The sequence below is a fragment of the Eubalaena glacialis genome, chromosome 3, assembly GCF_028564815.1.
Source record: "Eubalaena glacialis isolate mEubGla1 chromosome 3, mEubGla1.1.hap2.+ XY, whole genome shotgun sequence".
In the NCBI taxonomy this organism is placed as follows: Eukaryota; Metazoa; Chordata; class Mammalia; order Artiodactyla; family Balaenidae; genus Eubalaena; species Eubalaena glacialis.
Genome location: NC_083718.1, coordinates 168,908,789 through 168,935,404, shown reverse-complemented (window position 1 = coordinate 168,935,404; position 26,616 = coordinate 168,908,789). Strand labels below are relative to the sequence as shown.

The 26,616-nt window shown below is 53.1% G+C and overlaps 1 protein-coding gene across 4 annotated transcripts in view; it reads right to left on the bottom strand.

Annotated features, from left to right (window-relative positions):
• TRIM62 (tripartite motif containing 62) overlaps nt 1-25,925 on the bottom strand; it is a 31,573-nt gene extending 5,648 nt beyond the window's left edge. Inside the window, exons 1-5 of one of the 4 annotated variants that reach the window (XM_061186839.1) lie at nt 25,870-25,925; nt 24,906-25,430; nt 11,383-11,478; nt 6,506-6,762; nt 5,558-5,673 (exon numbers count right to left, since the gene is read on the bottom strand). In XM_061186839.1, coding sequence (XP_061042822.1) covers nt 5,558-5,673; nt 6,506-6,762; nt 11,383-11,478; nt 24,906-25,313 — 877 coding nt within the window. In that variant the 5' untranslated portion in view covers nt 25,314-25,430; nt 25,870-25,925. The other 3 variants (XM_061186840.1, XM_061186842.1, XM_061186841.1) reach the window with 3 other exon arrangements.
• Between the last annotated feature and the right edge of the window lie 691 nt (nt 25,926-26,616).

Here is a 26,616-nt window from a genome sequence, read left to right as displayed (position 1 = left end):
CTTTTATAAAAACACAGAGCAGGCGCTGAGGCAGTCCATCTGGTCTCCAGGTGTGTTCGCCATCCATTTAAGCCTCTCTGAGACCTCAAGTTCAAAAGGCAAGGAGCGTGGACTGCGGGGGGCCCAGGAACTGTCTTCTGGCCACCAACAGCCACATACCGCAGTGGCCCAAGTGGCAGAGAAACCCCAAAGTCCAGCACCATCACTTGGCAGCGAGTGGCTTGTGCCTCTTTGTTCTCAAGGACAATCAGCTCTTTCCTCTGGCCAGGCCTTCAAGAAGTCTGTCCCCTCAGTCCTCCTGCCTACTCAGGCCCTCAGCTGCACAGTACGGGCATTCGAAAAACATTTTCACACCCTCTAGCTCATGGGACCAGTACAGCAGCTCCAGGAGCACAAATTACTATACCCATTTTCCAAAAGAGGAAACTGAGGCTCCAAGGAGATTTCTCTGAGTTAAGTGGCTTGTTCAAGTTGCCACTTTGGCTGGAAGCAGAGCTGAAACTTGAGCTAAGATCTTTCACACTATGTCCTTTCCTTTATGTGGCCCTAGAAAGCCTGTTCAGCAAGACTGAGGAACCATCTGATGATTCATGATAATCATAAGAAACAGGTATCAAGCATTTACTAAGCTCCAGGATTATTATCACAAATAAATAATCTTATTTAATTCTCCTACTTACCCTGGGAGACAAATCACACCTTCCCCATCCCTGTTTTACAGATGAGGAAACAGGCTCAGAGAAGGCAGACATTTGCCCTGCGTCACACAGCTAGGCAGTGAACATGCTGGAACCCAAAATGATTGGATTCAGATAAGCAGGAGGAGGAGAGAGCAGCCCAGGAGAGGGAGGTGGCAGGAGCAAAGGAAGTAGTGTCTGGTGTCCTCTGGACAATGGCCACCTGGCCTGGGTGGGGAGGAAGTTTGTGCCTGGGAGCTGGGGCAATCAGGCCAGGCAGTTGGAGGAGAGTTTCCAATGTCAGCTGAGAGGTGGGGCAGGGGTGTGGGTGGTGGTGGAGAGTGGAGGTTCCAGATCACAGGAGTGACAGGTGCTATATGGAGTTCTCAGGTGACCCAATAGGAAGGCTGAACTGGAAGGGGGGCAGGCAGGAAGCTGCTAGAATCCAGGGCTAGGTCCCTGGGGGCACCTGCCCCTCCCAACTGGACAAAAAGAGCCTTGGTTTTGGTAGAGGAGCCAGAGTGACTTCACAGGCACTACAGACAAAGGAAGGGGCCCAGCTAACCAGGTCACTGTTCTGTGAACCCCCAGGGGCCGCTGTCCTTGGCAGGATGTTCAGGGCACACCCTACTGCTCCCTCAGCCCCTCTCCTATAGGCAGCTTTCCCTGGGGCAGCGGTTCTTAACTGGGGCGGATTTGCCCTGTAGGGGACATTGGGCAATGTCTGGAGACAAATTTGGTTGTCACAACTGGAGGGGGTGAGTGCGGCATCTAGTTGGGTAGAGACCAGGGATGCTGTTAAACGTCCTACCATGCACAGGACAGCCCCCAAGACAAGGAATTATCCAGCCCCAAATGTCAATAGTGCTGAGGCTAAGAAACCCTGCCCTGGGGCAATCAGCAAATTCCCACATCCATTTGTTCACTTGTGAGGGAGTCAAGAAGGGAACACTAGCACCCTTATAATACAGAGGAGGAAACTGAGGTTCAGAGGGAGGAAGTGACTTGTCCAAGGATGTGCAGCAAGTTCCTTCATTCACCAAATAATTATTGAGCACATACTTAATGCCAGGCCCTATTCTATTGGGTTGGCAAGAAGTTCATTCGGATTTTTCCATATGTAACGGAAAAACCTGAACGAACTTTTTGGCCAACCCAATAGTAACAGAACTGAGAGCAGGACTCATTCATTTCTTTATTCATTCATCCACAAACATTTACTGTGCTGGCTGCTGGGGATGCATAGTGATGAATCAGACTCAGGCCCTGACCCCTCAGAGCTCATGGTCTAGTAAGAGAGACAGCCATGCAGACATTAACAAAACCGTGAGACCAGGAAAGCCCAGGGCTACCTGGAGAAATCCAGGAAGGCTTCCCAGAGGAGGTGTTTATAAACGAAGATGTGAAGGAGAGTAGGAGTTAGTCATCAAAGATTAAGGTTTGTGTCGAGCGTTCTTGGCAAAGGGAATAGCATGTGCAAAAGTGTGGAGGAGAGGGAATATGGCTCATGTAAAACCTGAAGATGGTTCAGTGTGGCTAAGTGTGATACAGAGGGGAGAATGAGAGAATGGCTGGGCCCAGCTCTCATATGGCCTTGACTGTCAGGCTGAGGTGCCTGGGTTGCCTCTCTGAGCTGTGGCAGCTGAGATAAATAGAGCTCCTGAGACCATCTGCCTGAGGGGCTTCCCTGGGTCAGGGGAGGGGACAGGACCCTTGGAGGGGCTTCTTGCCTCCTTCAGTTATGCTGCTTCACCCATGTGTGGCCCTCACCCTGCTGGGTCCCAGTGTGCAGGTCTCTCCAAGGCCGGGAGCACACAGAGACCCACAACCCCAGGAGGAGAGCCAAGATCCCCACCCAGTTGGCTGGAAAGTGGGCCCTTCCCCCAACTACTGCCCCCTTTGTCAATGAGGGCACAGATCCAGATTTAAGGGTTCTAGGAGATGTCCCTTCACTTTTGTGCAATTGGTCATGATGCATCCATCCAATGAGGTCTTCAGTCACCTGGAGGGGAGCCCCATCCCTGTCCAGCATTCACACCCTCAGTGATTGTCCTCAGTCCTTCTCCATCTGTACCTGAAGGCCAATCGTGAACATCCTGGGATCATTCATGCCCCTGCCCTCCCCACTGCATTTGCCTACACAGTTCCCAATGCCGGGGATTGTCCGGAGGCACCTCCAGGCCCCACCCTTTCCTGAGTGGGAAAGCCCTCAGTTTTCAGCACTCAGTTCAAACATCATCTACTCAGTGTTCCCCTGGTTCCTCCCTCACCCCATCCAGAGCCTCCTGTTGTCCCTCTGGGCTCCCATGACCCAATGTAAGTCCCTCATCATGGCCCTGGTCCCACTGGACTACCAGGGTCTGTTGTCCCATCTGTCTCCCCTGATCCTGAAAGTGCCTCGAAGGACTTTCAGTGTTTGTAGATTGAAAGAATGAATCCAGATAGGTGGAAAGAGCACTGATTGCTGTGTGACCTTGGGAAATCAGTGAGCCTCTCTGAGCCTCAGTCTCCCCAGCAGTCTTCCTGGGTTGGTAGTATGAGGCCAGAGAATGTCTGGTTAGTTTAGTAGGTAAGGGCACAGGCTCTGGGGTCTGACGTGTCTGGGTTTAAATCCTGGCTGTACCATTTACAGGTCGTGACCACGACAAGTTCCTAACAGCTCTGTGCCTCAGTTTCCTCATCTAAAAAATGATAATAACAGTGTCTACCTCTTAGGGAGAAGTCTCCTCTATATCCTTGTCTCACCTCTAAAGGACATTGCACCTGACTCAGGAACACAGAAGTTTCCCTGCTGCCAATAGGTTCCACTCTGATGCCCTTGTGGGTTGTGTGATCTCGGGAAGGCGTTGACCTCCCAGTCTCAGGGTCTACTAACTCTACTAGAAACCCATTTCAGACTTTCTCCTCTCTCGGCAGATTTCCCACGACCTCCTCTAGCCCATCCTCATCTCAGAGGACGACCTTGCTTCCTGCCTTACTGGGAGAGGTGAAGAGAATTCCCAGGAGCCCCCACCACTGCCCCCTCTGCTTCGGGGCCCATTTATTCTACCTTCTCCTGGCTCCCAGCAAAGGCAGAGGCAGATCCCACTCCTGGCGGTCACCCCAGCCACTCTCTCTCCTTCACCCTCAATTCTGCCTTCTGCTACTGGATCTTTTCCATGCCCCCCACCCCCCCCATATATGCTGCCATTTCTTCTATCTTAAACAAATAGCCACTGCCACATTCTCTCTCCTTCCCTTAAATAAAACCCGTTGAAAGCACTGTCTCCACTTCCTCTCTCATTTTCTCTTGGACGGCCTCCAGTCAGGCTTTTGCCTCTATTGCTCCACCAAAGCAGCTCTTGTCAAGGTCACCAAGACCCGGAGAACAGTCAGTTCTGATCCTCCCACACTTGGGGTCACAGCTTTGCCACCACTATCCACTCTCTCCTCCTCGAAACACTTTCTCCACTTGACTTCCAGGACAGATGCAGGTCTTCCTCCTATTCTCTGGCTGTTCCTTCTCGGTCTCCTTGGCTGGGTCCCCCTCCTGTCCTTGACTTCTAGGAGCGGCCTAGGGCTCCACGTGTTAGAGTGGCCCTCTCTCTTTTCTCTCTACCCCCACTTCCTAGGTGACCTCATTCAATACCGTCCACATGTAGACAACGCCAGCCCTGACCCTCCTCCCGTACTGCAGACGTGTCATTCCCACGACCTTCTCCATGTCTGCACTGAGACTTCTAACTGGCATCGCGAACCTCACATGATTACAACTTCATCCTCCCAGTCACCTCAGCCAAAATCGTTGTAGCTTTCCTTGTCATTTTTTTTCTCACACCTGAGATCCAATCCGTTAGCAAATCCTGTTGGCTCTCTGTTCAAAATAGATCCTAAATCCGATCACTTCTCACCACCTCCACTGCCACCACCCTGCTCCAGGCCACCATCATCTCTCACTTGCATTGTTGCAGTAGTCTCCTAACCTCCACCCTTTACCCCCTGCAGTCTATTCTCAACCCAGCACCCAGAGGGATACTTCAAAAACTTAAGCCGGCTTATGTCACTTCACTGCCCCAAATCTTCCAATGGCTCCCATCTCACTCAGCATAAAATTTAAAGTTTTCATATGGGCCTCCAGGCTCTCATGGTCTGGCTACTGCTACTGACCTGACCTCCTCACCTCCACCCTCCCTCTCACTCATTCCACTCCAGCCACGCGAGTCTCCTTACTGTCCCTTGAACATGCCAGGCTTGCTCCTGCCTCAGGGCCTTTGCACTTCCTATTCCCACTGCCAGGAACACTCTTCTCAGATACCTACGTGGCTCATTCTTCTCTTTCCTCCTTCAGGTCTTTACTCTACTGCCTCCTTCTCAGGGAGGTCTTCTAACTGGATCCCCTACTAAACGTTCAATCCTACCTCAACATCCCTTAGCCCCTTTCCTTATCTTTTATCATTATCTAAAAAACTATGTATTTTACTTATTTAATTTTGTTTTCTTTCTCTCTCACACCCTAGGATGTAAGTAAGATGCACAAGCGTAGGGATTTTTGCCTGTTTTGCTCACTGCTATATCTCTAGTACCTAGAATAGTGCCTGGTGTGAGGTAGGTGCTTGATATATCCTGTACTCATAGAGTGAATGAGTGAACCACCCAGGGCCTCAGTCTCTTCATCTAGAGAATGGGTACACTAGTAGAACCTATCTCCTCTTGTGCTGGTGCCCAGCACAGGCCCTGGAACATAGTAGGTGCTCAGCAAGGCACTCTTCTCATCCCTCTGCCCTACCCCCATGTCATGTGTAGAGCAAGGGGTGGGCTGGGCTGGGCCCCATCTAGCTCTAACCCATGATAATCCTTGCCTCTTCCTGAGCCCTACTGGAGAGTGGCAGGAAGGGCCTTACCTGGGTGGATGTCCTGGAACAGGGACTTCCAGATGGTGTACTGCAGGGGGCCTGTGTACTTGGAGGTTGGGAAGTCTTCGTAGGTCAGATTGGTCTCATGGATTTTCCCTTTGAGCCTGGAAGGAGAGCAAGAGAGCAGGCCACATTGGGGGCTGGATTCCTGTCCCAGCACCTCAGGGCAGCTGGCATAGGGCGAGGTCATGTGTGGGAAGTCTGCTGGACCCAAGCACCGACTCAAGTGCCTGCTTGTGCCACTTCCTAATTCTCTAGCTATTGCCCTCAGTTTCCTCATCTTTAAAATGGGTATTATGATAACACCTGCTTCTTAGGCTTGTGAGGATTACATGGCATAATGTATGTAAAATGCTTAGCACGGTACTTGGCTCAAGGTCAACACTGAATACATGATGTTAGCTATCAGTATTGGTCATTAACGAACCAATAATTAAGTGTTATTATTATTAAAGGCAGCTATGGAACTAGAGAGACCTGGGCTTGAATCCTGGCTCCCCCACATACTAGACGAAGGGCCTTGGCCAATTGCTGTAGCTTCTTTGTGTCTCAGTTTCTACATGTGTGAGATGGGGATGGCAGTGGTAACTACCTCCAAGGGGCTATTAGGATTATAATAATTTACATATTATTATTATATATAATATCAACGTTATTATAAATAATATAATAGATAATATAAAACACATATTTGTAATATAAAGCACATAAAACAAGTAATATCCTATATGATTATAAATATTATATATAAAATAATATGAATACATAAAGCTTTTACCCTAGGCTCTGGCACACAGCAGATGTCCTGTGTATTTGATGGAGATTTGAATGAATGAATTCTCTGCTAACCACCCCATCTGCCTCCAATCCCACCATCCCACAAGGGCCAGGGAGGGGATACCCCCTGGAGAAGACCCACAGCAGGCAGGTACTTACCGCTCAGACAGCGAGGCCACCCCGGCCAGGAAGGTGTGCCGGTCAGTTTCAGCCAGCCGCTCCTGCAGGATCTGGGCCCCCTCCTGCACCTTGCGCAGCTGCTGGCTATAGCGCTGGACTTTCTGCTCAATGTCAGTCAGTGTGCGGGCCGTGTCTGCCTCTAGCTCCTCCAGCATGGCCTTCTGCCGTTCCCGCAGCAGCCGGTGCAGCCGCTCAAAGACCTCCCCAATGGTGGTCCGCAGGCTTTTGGTGGAAGACTGTGGAGACAGTCATCAGGGGTCAGTCAGGGAGAGTGGATGGGGTGATCTCTGGGTGAGAGGAGGAAACCGAGCGTCTTGGCACGCACAGAGGGAAGGGTGGGAAAGGCATGCCGGTGAGGGGATGGCACATGCAAAAGCATGGTGGCAGGAGAGAACTGGCATAGCAGGGACAGCAGATAATTGTTCTCCGTTAGGAAACTAATGAAATGGCCCAGGTGAGACAGTGAGGCTTGAACTAGGGGAGAAGCAGATGGACACGGCTTGAAAGACATTTGTAGGGGAGCCTCTTTGACCCTGGTGACCAACTGGCTGGCTGTAGGGGTACAGGAGAGACAGGTGTAAGGATGATGTCTAGATTTCTGGCTTGGGGGTGGGAGGGATGGGGAAGCTGGCAGGAGACGTGGGGGGCAGGGAGAGGATATGCTGAGTTCAGTCTGGGAGACAGTGAAATTTTTATTTATTTATTTATTTGGCTGCACCACATGGCTTGTGGGATCTTAGTTCCCCAACCAGGGATCGAACTTGGGCTCACGGCAGTGAAAGCGCCGAGTCCTAACCACTGGACCGCCAGGGAATTCCCTTAAATTTCTATTTTTAAAAAAATCACTCATGGGGCCCAAGCAAAGATGACGAGATCACAGACGTTAAAGAGCTTTATACTTGGCAACGTGCTGGGCAAAGCTTGGTGGTCACTCACCCTGTCCCGCCAACCCGAGACCCTCTGGCCAGGGAACAAGAGCTGGGGGGTTAAAGCCATCGTCACAGGAGACAAGCATGGACTTTCGTGGTTCTCTCTGCCCCCAAGGGCACTGCCAGGCCCAGGAGGGGTTGAGTGGTAAAGGGCACAGCTTTGGTGCCCAATGGCTCTGGGTCTCCAGCTGTGGCAACCTTAGTTGCCTGATATCTCTGAACCTTACTTTTCTTATCTGGGAAAAGGGTGTACAACGACACTGCAGGTCGATGGTAAGTGAGGGAACATTCACAAAGTGCGTGGTATTGTTTGAGGTGCAGACCCAGAGCCTGGTTATTAAAACACTGGAACAGCCACAACCTAGAAGTCTTCATGGAGAGATGACTTCTGAGCTGGGGCCGGAAGGATGGGCAGGATGTCAGTTGTGGGGTGTGGGCAGCGGGCCGAGGGGACAGCACAAGGCAGGATGACACAGGGTACACAAGTGCGGCTCGCTCAGCTGCAGCAGCAGCGTGTGGGGCCTGCCTCTGCAATTTGACTTTGTGGGATTCTGGCTGGGAGTTCACAGAGTCAGAGACCCTGCTGTGTTCAGTGCCCAGGGCTCTGTGGGAGGCTCCACAAAGGCTCAATTAGGGCCTGTTCCCTCCCAGTCGTCGCGGCTGCCGGCTGCCTGCGGCAGGAAGAGCTGCTGGCAGTGGGCCAGCCTCCCTGCGCATGCCCACCCAGCACGCAGGGCAGACAAAGAGGGTGGCGGAGCGGCTGGGGATGAAGGGCCAGGCTGCCTGTGGCCTCCCGGAGCCCCCTCACCCAGGCAGGGCCAAGGCTCCGGCAGCGGCAGGTCACGGTGGGGAAGCTGGGGCCTGCCCTCCCTGCACCGTCTGCCACTGCCCTCCAAAGAGCCCCAGATCTCATGGCCACCCCTTCCGGCTCCTCTTCGGCCAATCTGCAGCAGCGTTTGGCCCAAGGGCCACCCTCTACTGATAGAAAATTCTGGTTTGCCTCCCACCTCTGTGGCTGCTCCCTCCCTGCCACCCCTGTTCCCGAGGACTCGTCCTGGGTGGCTCCTTTTGTTCACACCCCGCAACTCCCACTGCTTTGAGGATGGCTTCCAAGTCCATTTTGAAGGTCTTACATGTCTCCTGAGCGCCACATTCATCTCTCCACCTGCCTCCTCCACGCATGCCCCTGGGTCCCACCAACTCACTGGTTCCACGTGTCAACTCCACATCTTTGCCAACAAACTTGCCGCCAGAGTGATCCTTCTAACGTGCAAACTGGGTCATAGCCAATCTCGTCTTTAGGAACCCTTCTTGGCTCCTTGATGACTAGTACAGTGCTAAATTTCTTAGCCTGGAATTCAAAGTCCTTAATCTGATCCCAGCTTACCTCTCTAGTGCTGCTGCATCGTAATTCCACCTGCCTAGAGTGGACCCCTCCCCCAGCAAATGCTTTATTCAACTGACAAACTCCTACTCATCCTGCAAGAACCAGATCAAAAGCCACCTTCTCTGTGATACCTTCCTTAACTTTTCCAGGCAGTTAAATAGTTAAATGTTCCCAGAGCATTTTGTAAATATTCTGAATATACTGCCCCACATTTTATGTGGCTTCCCAGTTAGTGGATGAACCCCTCCTGGTAGGAATGACATCTTCCTTAGCCCTGCAATCCAGAGCCTGGCACAAGGCTGATGGTCAGGACCTGCTTGAGAGGTAAAGGAGGGAGGGGTCTTGCCCAAGATTGCTCTGTAGAGGTGGGTGCAGACTCCACCTTCTCTCTCAGGTAGGGGCCCAGTGTCCCCAGGACAAGAGGAGAGAAAGAGGCTGGGAGAGGGCAGCTCAGAAGCGAAACATCAGCCACCCCAGGAGCCCGAAATATGTCCCTGATGGGTTCTCCAGGCCTACCTGGCTTGCAGCCCACAAAGCCAGAGAGCTCGGTGAGGACATTCCAGCATGAGGCTGGAATATGCACTAGGCTCAGACAGAACTGGACAGTAAGGTCTCAATTAGCTACTTATTAGCTGTGGGGCCTTAGGCCTGTCCCTCAACTTCTCTGTGCCTCAGTTTCCTTGCCAATAAAATGGAGACAACAACTATTCCTACCTCAAAAGGTGTATCTTTTTCCCCCACTCATTTGTTCCACAACTGTTTACTGTGTGCTAGACACCGTGTAGGTTCTGGGGAATCCTGCAGTCATGGAGGTGACATTCTGTGTGGTTCGGCGAGACAATGAATGGGGAACACAGTTCCCAGCACAGAGAAAGGTTCAGCTAAACTGGTGTGTCCCATTTACTCTAGTTTTTTCTAGGGCAGAGCCAGCCCCGCCCCACTCCCAATCCCTTCAGTCACGACTGGGAGAGCAGCTCCCACCCTGACCCACCACATCCCTGGGAACACACTGGGGCTTGGAAGAGCTGGGGCCATTTCAGAACAACACCCTGCCAAGAATGCGTCACTCGGTCAGGGCCGACCAAAGAAAACATTGGGCTGGGGGAGGGAGATCAGACGGGCCCTCAGGCCGGGCCACTGGAGGGGCAGGCGCCACAGGAAAGCCGAGTCAGGCACCAGGTGAAATATGACCTCCAAAGCATCCATAGGCATTTCTTGTATAAACATCCCAGTCCAGACAGGAAGCAGGGCTGGGGGAACTAGAGGGGAAGGTGGCCCCAGAGGACACCCCAGAGGTAGACAGATGGACAGGAAGGCAGGGGAGGGAAAGGTCAGTGGAGAAAAACAATGCGGGTGGGGAGTGGAGAGAAGAACAGAATGCTGGGGAGAAGAAACAGACCACAATATTCCCCTCTCATCCAGACAGAGGCTTCCATTTGCTTCTCTTCACCTGAGAGGTGTGGGATCACCGGGCAGGTGGGGAAAATGAGGCTGTGAGAAGCAAAGAGGCCAGAGTCCTGTGACCGCTTCCCATCTGTTGCCCACTGAGGGTCCGGCCCGGAGGCACTCTAGAATGTTCTCTGAAGAAATGTTCGTCATGACCTCCCTAAGACCCCACAGTGGGTTGGTGGCCAAGCGGGGGCACAGGTCTGGATCTCCAATGGCCTCTCCAGGCCCCAGGGGGACCTCTGGAGGCCCAGAGCATTCCTAAGGCTCTGCTCCAGCTGCTGCTGGCAGTGGCACCCCTGCAAATGGAGTGGAGCCACACTGAAATCACCCAAGAGCTTAGCAGCCAGGCCTGGGTCCCCACTGCTTGGTTCCAGAAGGGCAGCAGAAATCAGGGCAAGCCTTGCCCAGTTAGAGGTATCTGTGGGGGACTTGGAGGGAGCCCCTTGGAAGTGTGCTAGGATCCAGAACATCACGGCTGGAAGGAGCCTGGCAGAGTCCCTACAGCACAGATGGTTAGACTAGGGGCCCAGATAAGTATGCAGTTTACCCAAAGTCACACAGCATGGTAGTGGCTGGATCAGAACCCAGGGCCTTCCTCTCAGGTCAAGAAAAAAGGCTTTTCTTTTCAAACCACTGTGGCCAGAGCCTGCAGGGTATGACGACGCTACTTTTCAGAGTCTATATCTCCACAGTCAGAGTTGAAGAGGGGAGCTGATACCAGGGCTGAGCCACAGATCATCAGGAGGGCTTCGAAGGAACATTCTCAGGATTGGCTCCTTGGGCAATGGGTGTGTTTAGCAACGGGAGAAAAAAAAAAAAAAAAGAGACTAGGTACATTCTTCCAGCCCCGCAGAACGCCAGGGTTTTCCAAAGGGTCCCTGGTCCCACCTCAACTTTCACCCAAAGCAGGAAGGGAGAAAGGATCCCACTTGCCCTCAGTCATCTTGGAGTGGGTCCCCGCCCCATTTACCTTCAGGGAAGCCCCAGCCTCCGCCCCACCCCCAAGCCCCGGCCTAACACCTGGAGTTTGGACCCTCGAAGCCCCGCCCCCACCACAGCCAGCCCCGCCCCCACGTCCAGGCCGGGCTCACCTTGGTCTCCGCCAGCTGTCGCTTGAGCAGCTGCAGCGCCTCCGTGTGCTCCCGCTCACTGTCCTGAAGGGCCTGAAGCTGCTCCTTCAGCTCCCTCTGGAACACAGACAAGATCGGGGATGGGGGCGCGGGCCAGAGCCGGCCCGGGTGTTCCGTGGTGATGCAGAGCCCAGGCCCGTCCACTGCGGGCGCTGGAAGCTATCCTGGCCCCGTCCGTCTCCTGCCCCAGCACCCGCCTCCCTTCACAGTTTAACAACCACCACGTTCCGCAGAGTCTGTCTCCTAAGTATCTCCGGAGTCTGTTCCCATCTTCCATCTGGGGCTTTGCAACAGCCTCCTCTCTGGCCATCCTAGGGGCTTCTGGTCTCCCTGTTTCCAGTCTACCTCCACATAATTTCTGACCCACCCTGATTTGCTGGCCAAGACTCCTTGCTTAGAATCCTCTGGCAGGAACCAAGCCTGTACTGCTGTCCAGGGCTACGACTGACTGCCAACATCCGCTGAGCGCTTCCGGTGGGCTAGGCACTGTTCTTAGACCTTGGTTTGTCATTTAATCCTCTCAATAACCCTGACTAGGCACTATTATCAGCCCCCTTTTCCGATGGAGAAACTGGTACAGAGAGGTCAAGAAACTGGCCCCGAGGCATATAGCTAAGCATGCAGGGGTAGTGCCAGAAATGGAACTCAGGAAGTCTGGTTCTGGAAACCATGATCGTGACACCAGGTGACATGCTTTCTATAGTGATGACATGATCGTGACACCAGGTGACATGTTTTCTATAGTGATGACACCCATGATGAACAACAGCAAAAATCCATGATAGACAACAGGTCAAATTTTTAAATAAGGACAGGATCGGTATTACTCGTTTTTCCTTTGCATCTGGTTCCTATACGGCTCAGCATGACACTGCTAGTCATCTTGTCTTTATTTAAAAATTTGATATTTTGTTCATCATGGGGGTTTTGGCATTAATTTTGATTTTTAAAAATTGCATTAAATATTATCTTGATTACTGAGTTTTTGGGCGCCTGCTTCAATTTTGTACCTGAAGCAAGTGCCTCAGTCCCCTGTCCCTAGTCCCACCTCTATCTCCACCATCCTTCCCCCATCACTCCCATCCAGCCAAAGCGGTCTTCTTCCTGTGCCTCACGCTGGGCTCGTTTCAGCCTTATGACTTTGCACTTGCTACTTCCTCTGCCTGGTGCACTTCACTCTCAGATTTTCTCCCTGTGATTCCTTTGTAGCATTAACGTATCAACTCAGATGCTGCCTCCTCGGAGAGGTCTTGCCCGACCAGCCCACGCGCAGCAGCAACCCTTCCACCCTCCTGTTTAGTGGTCTCCATAGCACCTCCTGCTGTCCATGATCTTGCTTATTTATTTGACATTGTGTTTACTGTTCATCTCCTCCATTGGCATGTGAGTTTTATGAGGGCAAGAATCCTGTCTGGCTTGTCCACTGTTCCATCCCCAATGCTTAGAATAGTGTCCAGCACACAGTAGGGCCTCAATAAGTATTTGCCAAATGAATGAATGGGGTATGGAGGCCGGTGGCCCCCAGTACTTCTGGACTTTTAGCCCATTGTATCACAGCTCGTTGTTCTTCTGGCTGTCCATTATCCATCCCCATGCAGGGCAGGCCCTCCCTACCGTTTTCTCTCTATATCCCCCGTACCCATCAATGGCCTGGCACTGAGATGGGGCTCAAGGAAGTTTGCTTTGGGAGTGAATTTCCATGGAAACAGCCTCTGAGCAGGGCCCGGGCTCCCTAGTCAGCCTGTGCTGTGAGTGATGCCAGGGAGTTGACTTCCCTGTTCACACTCACCTCCTGCCCACTCATCTTGTCAGAGCAGGGAGGGCCCTCAGAAAACATCTAGTCCAACTAATTTTACAGACTAAATAGCAACATGAGAAAATGGTCATGATGACACACTAAGGGAAGCATGTAGAAAACAAAATGATCTGTGCTTACTATCCCTTATTCACTCAAGTATTTATTGAGCAATTATGATGTACCAGGCACTGTTGAGGCACTCGGGACACGGCAGAGAACCAGACAGATGCAGTCCCTACTAATAGGGATCTTCCAGTCTAGTGGGGAAGACAGATAATAACAAGGAAAATAATAAAAGAATCAGAGAGCTACCCATTATGGTCTATGCTCTAAAGAAAAGAAAGCCGAATGGCGAATTTAGGTAGCGTGTCAGGAAAGGCTTCTCTGTGGAGGTCACACCTGAGATGACAGCTGAAGGATGAAGAGGAGCCAGCCTTGAAAATACGAGTTAGATAGAAAAATTGGAATAGCTGGTTTTGTGGGAGTAGAGAGCCTACACAGATATAATGACTGGAACTCTGGTAGCCATCTCAGGCTGTAAGGCAACCAGAAAGATGGATGTGACAGGCTGAAACCAGAGAAATAGAAGGAAGATGCAGCCTGGGTCCCTGATGGGGTAGCCACACCATCACTGCACTCAGTGATGTGCTAGGAAGCTTGCCCTCCGGAAAAAAGAAAAACAGCCCCGATTTATAGTGTTGGCCAATTTCCTTGGTGTAAAGGCTCCCCTCACAGCCAATTTGAAACTCTCCACGTGAGGTCACCGGATGCAGAGCTGGGAAGAGATTTGCACAACTAGTTCTGAGGAACTGGGACAAGCTGGCTCTGGCACACCACTGCCTGGGGTCCCATCCTATAGACCTGTTTTACATGGGAGAGAAATACACCCCTATCTAATTTCAGCTACTCTGGGCAGCTCTCTATTACTAACAACTGGAAGTCATTCCTAATAGATTCACGTGCATCAGAGCCACTGGAACAGACAGATCGTGTTCACCTAAGAGTACAGAATGACTACTCCTCCCTGACGGCCTGGGGTCTGTCCAGCTTGGGACAGTCTGCTTGAGACACAGATTTTGAGGAGATGAACCAAATGCTACAATCCTTCCCCTTGGTGGTCCTCATAGACCCTGCCACCCAGGCAGCTCTTCAGATTCTCTGAGAAAACTGCCCTGGAGGCCATGTTCCTCACATCACTCAGGGCACCCCAGGGACACGGTCAAATTCCTCCCTGCTTTCAGGGCCAGGGAACAACGGGATCCCGGGAGCAATGGAACACTCATTCGTCCATTCCGTAAACATGTGCTGAGTGAGGCCTCCTTGGGCCCCACATGCTGCTGTGTCAGCGACAGGGAGAGGGATAGGGTACGAGTCCCAACCCATGATGCCTCAGGAGGTGTGCAGATGGGCTGGGGGGAGACAGGGACATAGACACATCATAGTGGACGCTGGAATAGTGGTACGGGACCCCAAAACTGCCCCTCCTCCACGTTCCCCATCGCAGTGAAGGGCACCCCCACCCCCGCTGCCATCCAAGCCAGAAATCTGGGGGTCACCCTTGACATGGCCCACGCCCCCAATCCAATCAGTCATCAAGCTTGCCCTGGAATTTGTTCTCTCCTCTCTATACCCACCACCCTGGTTCAGTTTTCATCACTTCTTTTCTGGACTGTGGCCCCAGGCTCCTCCCTGCCCCACAGAGCAGCTGGGGTAATCATTTGACAGGACAGATGTGTCCCTGCCTCTCCTCCCCGGGCCACTCTGCAGGATTTCTACATTGTCTGGGAAGAAGGGCACGAAGCCTGAGTGTGGCATTCAAGGCCCTTCACTATTGGCCCCAAATTTCTTCTCCAGCCTTTTCTTTTCATCCAGACCTGTACTGTTCAATACAGTAGCCACTAGCCACATGTGGCTATTTAAATTCAAATGAATTTAAATGAAATACAATTGAAATTCAGTTACTCGATTGCACCAGGTTGCACATTTCAAGTGCTCAATAGCTACAGGTGACCAGTGGCTACGGTATCAGCACAGATGCAGAACACTTCAATTATCCCAGAAAGTTCTACTGGACAGCGCTGCTCGAGATGCACTAAACAACTTGCAGTGCTCTCCGCCAGGCCTTTGCACATGCTGTTCCCTCTGTCTGGAATGCTCACCCACATGGTTTTCTCCACTTGTTAGGCTCATGCTCATCTCGTAAGATCTAGATCAGACATCATCTCCACTGAGAGCCATACCCCAAACTCCATTCTGTCCTCAGACAATCCTCTGTGTACAGAGCCTTCCCTCACACTATCTGGCACACACTGCATTTTAACAGCAAGGTGACCTGTCAGTCTTCTCCATGAGATATGGGCTCTTAGGCCAGGGACTGTGTCAGATAGATTTTCACACTATCAGTACCTAGGACAGGGCCAGGCACAGAGTTTGCAGAATGAATCTGCCCACAGAAGAGGCTGGGCTCGGTCAGAGCTCACCTCCAAAAGGGTAGGAGGTGACCCCAGGGAGGCAGCTCTCCTCAGGTGGGCTACTGAGCCTGAGGGAACAGCTAACTTAGGAAAAACAAAACCTAGAACCCACAGAGCAAGACTAGGAGGCAGCCTGTGCTTTGTCACTTCCTCTGCCTTCCCTCCTTCCAGGCCTGGGACCAGACCTGATTCCCTGGGTTAGGAGACTGGCTTTGCCACCCACTAGCTGTGTGACATTGGGCAGGTACCCTAACCTCTCTGTGCCCCAGTCCCTCATCTGTGAAATGGGGATAACAATACCTCCTAGGGTTGGGAGGGTGAAATGAGATAACAGTAAGAAGTGTTTAACCACAGTGGAGAGCCTGGCCACACTGGCTGCTCGGGAGACAGAGAGGTCGCCATGTCCCACATGAGGCTCCTGGGTCACTTCTCCACCTCCCCACCATTCACTATGTCCAGGCCCCTTCTTTCCTCCTCAGATGGCCAGAGCAGGAAGGAGCCCCAGGGACCATCTGGTCCAACCATCTGGATTTCTAGAACAAGAAACTCAGGTCCAAGAAAAGTGACTGAGTGGCTCCTAAGCAATAGAGCTAACTGTGAGGAAGGACGCTGGCCATGCCAGAGGCTCAGAACCATGTCTGGAGGTGGCATGGTTTGGGTTTGAATTTCACGGGCATCATGTCACTTAATTCTCACAACAGCCTCATGAGGTTAGTGCCTTTATCACTTCAGTCTCACAGAGAGGGAAATGGAGGCTCAGAGAGGTCAGGCAGGTTGCCTAAGGTCACCCAGCTCTTAAGAGTCAGAAGTGCGGATCTGAGTGACTCCAAAATCCATGCTGGAAACCGCTCGGCCTCTCTGCCTCCCGCTCAGTTCAATACAGCCATCACGTCCGGGCACCCACGGTCAGGCGGTGTGCCAGCCGCTCCGAGTCTGCAGTTTCTAGGGGAGGCAGAAATGCAGATAGGTAGACTGTAAGGGAGAGCAGGACAACGTGGAGGGAACACCAGGAAGCCGGCTGTGTGTGTGACACCCTCCCTCCCACCTCAGCTTCCAAACCTGCGAAGTGCAGCTAATGACAGGGCCGGCTCTGTGGTTGCTGTGAGGATTAGGTGACTTAATACCTGAACTGAAGTGAGGCACAGGAAATGCTCAGTCACTCGTAGTCATTGTCATTATCATCACCATAATTATAATTGTATGTGAGGGCTTCCCTGGTGGCGCAGTGGTTAAGGATCCGCCTGCCAGTGCAGGGGACACGGGTTCGAGCCCTGGTCCGGGAAGATCCCACGTGCCACGGAGCCACTAAGCCCGTGCACCACAACTGCTGAGCCTGAGCTCTAGAGACTGCGAGCCACAACTACTGAAGCCCGCGCACCACAACTACTGAAGCCCGCGCACCTAGAGCCTTAGGCGCGCAACAAGCTCCTCAACAAGGGAAGCCACCGCAGTGAGAAGCCCCTGCACCTCAGTGAAGAGTAGCCCCCGCTCGCCACAACTAGAGAAACCCCGTGGGCAGCAACAAAGACTCAACGCAGCCAAAAATAAAAAATTTTTAAAAATAAATAAATAATTGTATGTGCAATAGGGACTCAGAACTGTGGGAGTTTCTTGGAGAGAGTTTATTTCTGACAGGAGGATCAGGGAAGATGGATGGATGGATGGATGGGCAGGGTCCCTTCAAGTCTCCAGGGCGGGGCCAGAGCATTCCAGGTGGAGAGAATAGGGGCACACCTGGCGCGTGCAGGAAGTGGGGGGCAGTTGGGGATGGCGGGAGCCAGGTATGTGGGTGGAGTCACAAGCTGGAAAGGCCAGTGGGGCTAGCAGGGGTGAGGGCAGTGTGGGTGGGGTGGAGGATGCCTTGGAAGTCAGCCTGGGGAAGCTGGACTCATCAGGCCCCGTCAACTCTGGGGCAGGGCAGGAATCAGGGATGGGAGGAGCGCCCTTCTGAGGGCAGAGCCATAGCTCTGTACCCCTCCCTCTGGAGAGAGGGCAGAGTCAGGGCTGGTGCAGACCTAAGCACACAATTATGCAAATATGTCAGCTGAGAGGCTCTGGGGCTCCCACAGGCATGGACAGGCCAGGACTCGGGCAGCCACTGAGGGGGAGAACAGAGAGCCAGGGCTCACATGCCCCGAAGGCCAGACCTCCCCTCCTACAAGGCCATCCCTCTCCCGGCCCAGAGGAAAAAGCTGTTGCCGGAAGCCATCTCCCCTGGCTTCAGGGACCGACACCCCCTCCCCCTGACCCCCAGTCACCAAGCAGTGCTGCCCAGTGGAAATAGCATGAACTTGGGTGTCAGAAAAACCTGGGTTTGAATCCTGCCTGTGTGCCCTTAGGTAGATCATTTCTTCCCCTCTCAGTGTTCCCCTCTCAGAGCCTTATCTGTAAAATGAGGACCGGAGCCACTCGCGGGGATGTGATGAGGATTAAATGAGATGACACCCTTGAAGGGCCCAGCATGACGCGGCACACAGTAGGTGCTCAAGGCCCCCCCCCCCCACCTTCTCCGTGCCCAGTTACTGCCTTCTCTTCCCCTCTCTGACCAAGGATACGCCAAATCTTCACATGGCAAACTGAACTTGCCTCTTTGCTCCTTTCCCCCCTTTTCTCTCTTCTACTCGCAGCCCTCCGACGCTCCTGCCCCTCCCGACAGACCTGAACTCTCGCACATCTTCTCTGCCGCTGAGCCCCAACCCTGTCCACTCGGAGCCTCGCGGTCTCTGGCAGGCAGCACCTCATGGCTGCTCCCCCTCCTCCAGGCTGCCCCCCACCCGTCCCACCTGCACGCTGCCCCTTAATGCACACCGACCAGGCCAGCCTCGCCTGCTCCAACCTGTTCCTGGCTCCCCCGAACCTCCAGGATCAAGTCCAAGCTCCTTGGGTAGGGGTGGCACATTCAAGGCCTTTTATGAGCTGGTCAAGCCTCACTTTCCCACCCCTTCCCCTGCAGCTACAACGAACCACTGGCTCACCTCCATGCTTGCCCCTGGCTGACTCAGATCATCTGAGTCTGAATTCTAGCTTCAGCGACACTTATTGGTTGTGTGGTCTTAGGCACAGTTTCTGAGCCTCAGTTTCCTTATGTATAAAAGAGGGCAATGAGACCCATCTCCTAGGGCTGCTGTGAGGATTAAACGAGAAAGGGTGCCTGCCCCTGGCACTCTCTGCACCCAGAAAGTGGGGCTGTGGATGTAGTTATTCCCTCTATCTGTAACGTCTCCTTTCTCTGCTCTCAGGATTCAGCTCAGTTGTCAGCTCCAGGGCGACCTGGGCAACCCTCAGTTATGGCCAGAGGAGCCTAGGACATGACCTTGCAGCTTCTGGGCCTATCCCCCAAGAACCACTGCAGGGCCAAGCTTGTCCTGCTCTCTCCTGGGCCCAGGACCTGGCCCTCAGTTAGCTATAGCAGGAGTGTCGACTGAAGAAATTATTGAATGAATCCCTGAATCCAAGATAGAACCATCTCCAAATCCTCCACGCCTGCCCCAGTGTTCAAGCAGAATTCAAGGTCCGGAAGGTAAATGATGCTGTGAAAATAGCACTGGACTGAGATTCCAGGGAGCTGGGCTCTGGACCAACCACGGGCAAGTCAGTTTCCCCATCTGTAAAGTGGGGAGAGGATGGAAGTGGATGGTTTCTGAGGTCCATCCCCACTTGGATGCTCCCTGAGGCAGTTAGCGTTTTGGTGAGGTTGAGTTCTCAGCCAGACAGACCTGAGTCTGAATCCCAGCTCTGCCTCCTGCTTGCAGTGTGATCTTCGGCAAGTTACTGAGCCTCTGAGCCTCAACGTCTTCTTCTGTGAAATGGGGCTGATCCTAGTCCCACTGGGGGAGTAGGGAAAGGAAAAACGGCCGCTGTGAGGATTCAATGCCCGTAACAGCACCTGGCACATAACAAGTGTCCAATACCCTCTGACTAGTGTTTTTTTACATAGGGTTGTTACTGTTTCTGTTGTCACTTCCTACCAGATCCTTTTCTCTCTAGAAAATAAACATCCTGGGGCCCCAACTTCAATTCTGAGCTTTGACACCGTGGCCTGTGCTTAGCCAAGCTGTCCTGGATGAACAGGCTTTCCTGGCTGCTGACTGACACACCTGTGAAGAGGGAAGTAGAGATGCTAACAGCAGCCTGGGGTCTGACTCATTGCCAGCCTCGCCCCCATGGAGGCTGCTCTTTGCACACAAATCCTGCCCTCTCTTGGGAAAAGTAACGTCAGAGGCTACTTCCCCAGGACGCAGACAACCTGGCTGCCTCCCTGTCCACAGTACAAAATAAAGTGCCTTCGCATCAGTTTTCTCTGGATAGGCAGCAACTCTCCCTCTTTACAGATTAAGTGGACAGTTTTGTTCTTATTTCCACTTCCCAGGTTGGGAAAGGGTACAGAGAAGGCAGCACCTTCCACTCAGCTGGAAGAAGCCAACGCCAGGATTTGAATCCGGTCCCCCAACTCTGTTCTTTCCCTGTGTGGCTGCCTCGGCGTCTCTGGATCCTCATGCCCAACTCCTCAGGGCTCCCATCCCAGGCTGATCCACTGCTGTCTCCCTTGGCATGAAGGAGGCCTTGGGAAGGGCTCCAGTGGTCACATGAGACCTGGAGGGGGTGGCTGGGACTGCATCCAATCCCTCCTCTGGAGGTTAGGAAGCTGAGATGGCCAGAGAGCCGGATGGCATGCCTGAGCAAGATGACATCCAGCACCTGCCCTCGGTGCATCAGCTGGCACGGGCAGACTGTGTCCTTAGCCTGACCCTGTGCTGAGTACACTTAAAATACAAAGACAGGCAGGGTGTGGGGGAGACAACTACCCAGCCCTCAGAGGCAGCTCGGAGGCCATGTGTGGCCAGTTAGCTAAGCTTCAAATCCTGTCCCTGCCATTTACCAGCTGGGTGACCAAACAAGTCACTGAATTCCTCTGAGCCTCTGTTTTCTTATCTGTAAAAAGAATAAATTACAGTACCCACTCGACAGGGTGTTATGAAGATTAAATGAGGCAATACCAGAAAAGCGCTTAGTATAGTCCCAGGCAGTGGGCTAGGGCTCAGTAAGTATTGGCCGAGAAGCCCCCAAACCCTTCTGAGATGGGGCTCCTTCCATCCCCTTTGCTCTATGGTCCAGTGCTCAGCAGTGAAAAAAAAGGGAAGGTACGTGCACACACACAAACACACACACACACTCACACACACAAAACATGCTCACATGCCGTTTACACAACAATAATTCTGTAGAACTATAAAGCAAATCTTTAAGAAAAAGACCATGTTTTTCCAAGGGGTAGAATTATGGGGGATTTTAACTTTTATATTATATAGCTCTGTTTATTATGTTAATTTTATAATCAGAAAAAATAAAGATATTTAAAAATTGTCGTGTGCTACTGTGTGCCAGGCACAGCATCAGGCACTTTTGATACAGCCTCCCTAACCCCTACAACATCCTTCCCAGGAAGGTCATGTAATCCCCATGTTCTAGACGAGCAGGTGGAGGCTTAGAGAAGTGAAGTGATCTGACCAAGGACACACAGATTATCAGTGACGATGTCAGGATCTGACCCCAGTATTGGAATCTGGGGTACAAAGCGATTCTGCCTGGCAGGTCAGGGAAAGCTTCATGAAGGAGGTGATATCTGCACTGAGCCTGGAAAGCTGAGTAGGACTTCTGTAGGCCTGGGTTCTCAGCCAGGGGTGATTTTGACCGTAGAGGACATTTGATGAAGCCTGGGGACATTCTTGGTTGTCAGAGCTTGGGGTGGGTGGTGCTACTGGCATCCAGTGGGTGGAGGTCAGGGATGCTGCTAAACATCCTACGATGCATAGGATTGCCTTGCATAACAAAGACTTATCTGGCCCCAAATGTCAATAGTGCCAAGTATGATGTAACATACTAGAGCTGTCATTTATCGAGTGCTTACTATGTGCCAAGTTCTGTACCAAGTTCTTGCAAATGTCATCTTACTTAATTCAACCCCATTATTCCCATGCTGTGAACGAGGGATCTGAGGCTCAGAGATGATAAGGAACTTCCCAAAGGTCACACAACCAGAAAATAGGAGTGCAAGGTTTGAGCTTCCTAAATACAAAGCCAGAGCCTTTAACCTTTCTGCTCTGCTGCCTCCAGGATTTATAATAAATGAAAAAAGCTCCAGGCCAACTGCTAAGCAGCGGGGTGTAAGGAGACTCCGGCTGAGCCAGGAGTAGCCTCCTCTGGCCTCAAGGCCTTGGGAAAGTTTCCCCCCCACCCCGGGGCATTTCCCCATCTGTCAAATGAAGTTTGCATCAGGCGATCTCCAAGGCCCTGCCGGCTCTGAGTCTGTTATTCTCCAGGAGAGGGGTCCAAGCCCAGGCTCCAGGAGCCCTGGGGACAAACCACCAGCTGCTGGGAGAGGAAGGGGTGTGATGGGCAGGCTCAGCCTCATTTCCAGTGCATAACTAGCTAATGAGCCCCACTTCCCCATGAAGAGAGGGCGTGGGGAGGTTAGGGTGGGGAGTGGCTTGAACCTCACCCAGGAGCTTACTTCTCCAGGGAGAGGCATGTTTCTCCGCTACTTTCTTGCCAAGCCCAAAGGAGGCACCAAAGCAAGGCCTCCTGCTCAGGTGAGAGGCAGGTCTGGGCATTTGCCCAGCTGGGCACATGAGTTCTCAGAGGTAGAAGGAGAAAGAATGGGAGCACTTGCTGATCCAGCCCCTACCAAGTGCCAGGCATCTCAATAGCAGGTTCATCTCAGGTTAGCCTCATGAAAATCCTGGTAGGAAAGAATCATCCTGACCCTGGTTTACAGGCGAGAGCATCAAGGCTTCCATGAAGAGATGTGCTGATTACACAGACAGTGCTAAAGGAAGGTTTGGAACCCAAGTGTGACTGACCCCAAGACAGTACACTAGAGGGTAAGTGAGTGGCAGTCCTCTTTTTCTTTTCACCCAAGAATGACAGTGTTTCAATAACGTTTGGGGAAAATATATGTTCAATTTCTCCTGCCTGCCCCAGGTCATGGAATAGACTGAAAAAACCACAACACAATAATTTGGATTTCCTGGTTTGCAGACAGGGGAACCAAGCCTTGGAACACAGAATTCTCTCCAGCTAGCAAGTCAGACAGGGAGAGGAGGGGGTGAGCAGCAGGGGTGGGATCCAGCCGGGGTCAGGCTGAGCTTTCTTGGCCGGCGCTCTCACTGTCTGGAAGTGTGGCTTTGGGTAAGTCACATCACCTCTCTGGACCTCAGTCTCCACATCTACATAATGAAGAGGTTGGGCAGATGGTTTCAGACAGAGTCCCTTCAAACTCACGACCTGCACCTAGTCCTGTCCAAGCTTCTCTCCTCCTCCCTGTTTATGTGATTTCATAGACGGGGAGATGGGGATACCAGTGCCTGGCACAAGGGGCTCTGGGGGTGGACGGTCAATGCCAACCTTGTGCAAGCTCCCAGAGCCCCCAACTCTTGCCCTCCATCCTCAAACAGCCAAACTGGAAGGGAGTCAGTGGTGGTTGGGGATTAAAGGGACAAGGAGCGGGTAAGGTGAACATGGAGTCATTTCTCCTAGGGCCAGGGCATCTGCTGGTGCAGGCTGGCTCACAGAGACTCATGTATAAGGCGGGGGGGGGGGGTGGTGTGTGACCCCTTACAACAGGGAAAGTAGTTATTTAGCTCCTGCTTAAGGAGTCAAAAACCTTCTTCTTCCGAAGGCTCCACAGTCTGGGCCAGCTCAGGTCAGGACTAGTCATTCATTCAGCCTTTACTGATGTTCACTGTGGGCCAGGCCTTGTGGCAGGCTTTGGGGCCATAGATATGATGACTAAGAGACTTCTCTTGGGGACTGTGTGCTAGCCTGGTATCCCAAGGCCAAACACACAGGGCTGCTAGATTTAAATGGTTTAGCTTGAGAAAAAGATTCCAGGCTCAAATAACCTTGGGAATCATTTTATTAAACACAGCAAAATGGGTTTCTTTGCTAAAAGATTTCTCCAAGCCTTTAATATGCAAATGTACACTGAGAATCCTCCAAGGAGGGTATAGAGAATATACTATATTTCCCAAATGTAGCTAATCTTGGAACACTATTTTTTTTTTAAACATTATACTTATTAACAGAGATTGGGAAGATGCAGCTCTAATGCTATTGTTTTGGCCAGTGGAGCTTAGAGAAGGCTTACACGAGAGGGCATTTGAGCAGGGCTTTGAGAGTTGAGTAGGAGTTAGTCCGTGAGGACAGGAAGGCTTAAGGGAGACCAGTTACAGTCCTAGGCTGACTATGTTCAGGTTACCCTGCATGTACTGTTTCATTTAGTCCTCAAGGTCCTGATGTGGGTGACAGAGCTAAGGAGGTCACCAAAAGTCCCTGGAGACTTCTAGAGGTCCACCTCCCTCGCTTTTCTTGAATCACCTCACCTCGGGGCCTTATTCTCCAAATCTTGAGTCTTTAAGTCCTGTCCTCACTCTCAACCTGGCCTCTACTGTGATTTAAACCCAGAATGGTCTTTACAGTATCTGAACTTGATCCCAGCCTTAGCCCCTCATACACCTCGGCCTAGCCCCTGGCACCCAAACCTGCTCTCTCAGCAGTTTGCTGACTCTCATTTAGACCCTCTCTTAGATTTAACCCTGACCTGCCCAGAGCGATCTAGCCCAGGTACTGCTCCCCAGGCCCTGATGCATACCTGATTGAATCCCGGGTCATCGTGCCCCAAAGCCTGCAGCTCAGCTACTCCGTATAGTCCAGACTCATCCTCGGATGGCGGCCCCACCTCCTGTCTAGCCCCGACTTTGTCCCATTCCCCATCTGCGTCTTTGTCTCCAACTCAGTCCTGAACCCTTCTTACGTGGGTCCTGTCTCCAGGTCCAGCCCCATGACCCCTTACAGTGGCCCTGCCCTTGCCCAGCTCTGATTCGGCTCCGTCCCTAACCTTGTCCAGGCGGTACCTGGTTCAGCTCTGATCTCATCTGTCCCTGCCGTTCCACTCCATTGGTGATCTCTCCCCAACCATGGACCCACCCACCCCCCACTTCAGGTCTCTGAGACCCCGCCTGGTGAGGACGGCCCAAGGCCCCACCCTCAACACCGCCTCCTCGCCGCGGCCCCGCCCCGTCCTAATTCTGATAGGGCCCTGACCCTGCCGGCGGCCCCGCCCCATGGCAAATCTGACTGGGCCCTGCCTGCGGTCCAAACCTGACCCCGCCCCCGGGCCGGCCCCGCCCCCGCCCCAGGCCCGCCAAGCGGCTCACCTGCAACTCCTCGAAGGCGTCATCGATGCCCGTGACCTGGTGCTGCTCGTGCAGCGCGGGTTCATCGCAGAAAAAGCAGAGCAGCGCGCGGTCCGTGAGGCAGAAGAGCTTGACCTTGTCGTGTGCCTGGCAGGGTCGCGCGGCACGGCGTGCGTTGAGGATGGCGTCCAGCGGGAAGGCGCTGTAGCGCTCCACGATGTTGGCCAGCTTGAGGCTGGGCGCGAGCGCGGGCTCGGCAAACGTGCGCCGGCACTCGGGGCAGTCGCGGGCGCCCTGAGCCTCCTGCCTCACCCAGTGCTCGGTGATGCAGCGGCGGCAGAAGTAGTGCTCGCAGCCCAGGCTCACCGGGTCCTGGTAGATGCTCAGACAGATAGAGCAGAGCAGCTCGTCCTTGAGGCTGCACGCCATGGCGCCGGGGACGGCGGAGAGGGTCCTCCGAGATGCAGGGGGCCGGCTGGAGAGCGCGACGCTGTCGGGGGCAGCACCTAGGGATGGGTGCGGGGAGCAGGCCCGGAGAAGCAGGAGCTACAGGAGAAGGAATGGGTGCTGTCTGGGAGTGGGGTAACGCGAGTTAAGAGGTGCGGGGTAGAGACTACCCGGGAAGCGAGCCCAGGAGGGTGGTATCGAGGCAGTGGGTGACCCGGAGCGATGGGTGCTGGAGGGAGGGAGCCGTGGGTGTCTGAGGGAAGGTGCTCCTAGCAAGAAGCTTCTAGGGAAAGGGGCAGTCAGAAGGGATGTGTGCTGGGAGAAGTGGATCTAGGAGGGGGGCGGAGGCCTTGGGGGGCTGTAATACCGGTATGGGTGCGGTGGGGGGAGGGGGAGAAGCTGGGGATGGGGAATTCAGGGGGAGGGGGAAGCCAGGCAGAGCCTCACCTCGGCTGTGCCTGGCAGAGGAGAGGAGGGCTGTGAGCACGCTCAGCTGCCCGATCCCGGCCCCAAGACCCGGCCCCGCGCGGCCCCTTACCCCCACCGGCTCAGCGGCCACTGCTCCGGTCCGAGCGCAGCCTCTCAACCCGGAACCAGCCGAGCCTGAGTAGCCGGCGGAGGTGGCTCCCTCCCCGCCCCCGAGGGCGGGGCCTCGGGGACTCCGCCCCCGCGGCGGGCGGGGGAGAGGAGGGGCGTGGCCCGGCCTGCAGCCAGCTGACCCCCTCCCCGCCCCCACCATTCTCCAGCTCCCAGGGGTGCGAAACCCAGCTGTTCCTTCAGGGTGTGCACTTGGAACAACATCCAGGTCTGGCTTGGGGTCCCTGCGGCGGATGGGGGCTGGGGAACAGCTAATTTGAGAGGATAACGAATAAAGGAGGAATATCTTGTTGGATCATCAATGTGAAGATTTGGGAAAAATATTTTGTATTAAAACAAACACGGATATGTTGTTTAATCTGCATAGAATACAACTTTTGCATAAAATTTAAAGATAAAACTCAAGAAATACTCTGCTTGCTTAGAGCAATTTCAAGTCCCTCACACTCCTAAGCCCTGGGGTCCCATTTCCTCTTCACTTTCTTAAGGAGTGCTAGCTGGAGAAGTTGGAAAGCCCTGGCCCTGACTAATGTCTGACCCAAGGAGTTGTCTCCACTCAGCAGACATTTCTGGAGTGCTATATGTGGCGGTGGAGGTGGAAGGGGGAGGAGGGAGCAGGAGAGAGGGAGGAAGAGTAATAGGAGACCTTGACTTGTATGCCAGATGGAGAGGGGATAAGGGATTTCTA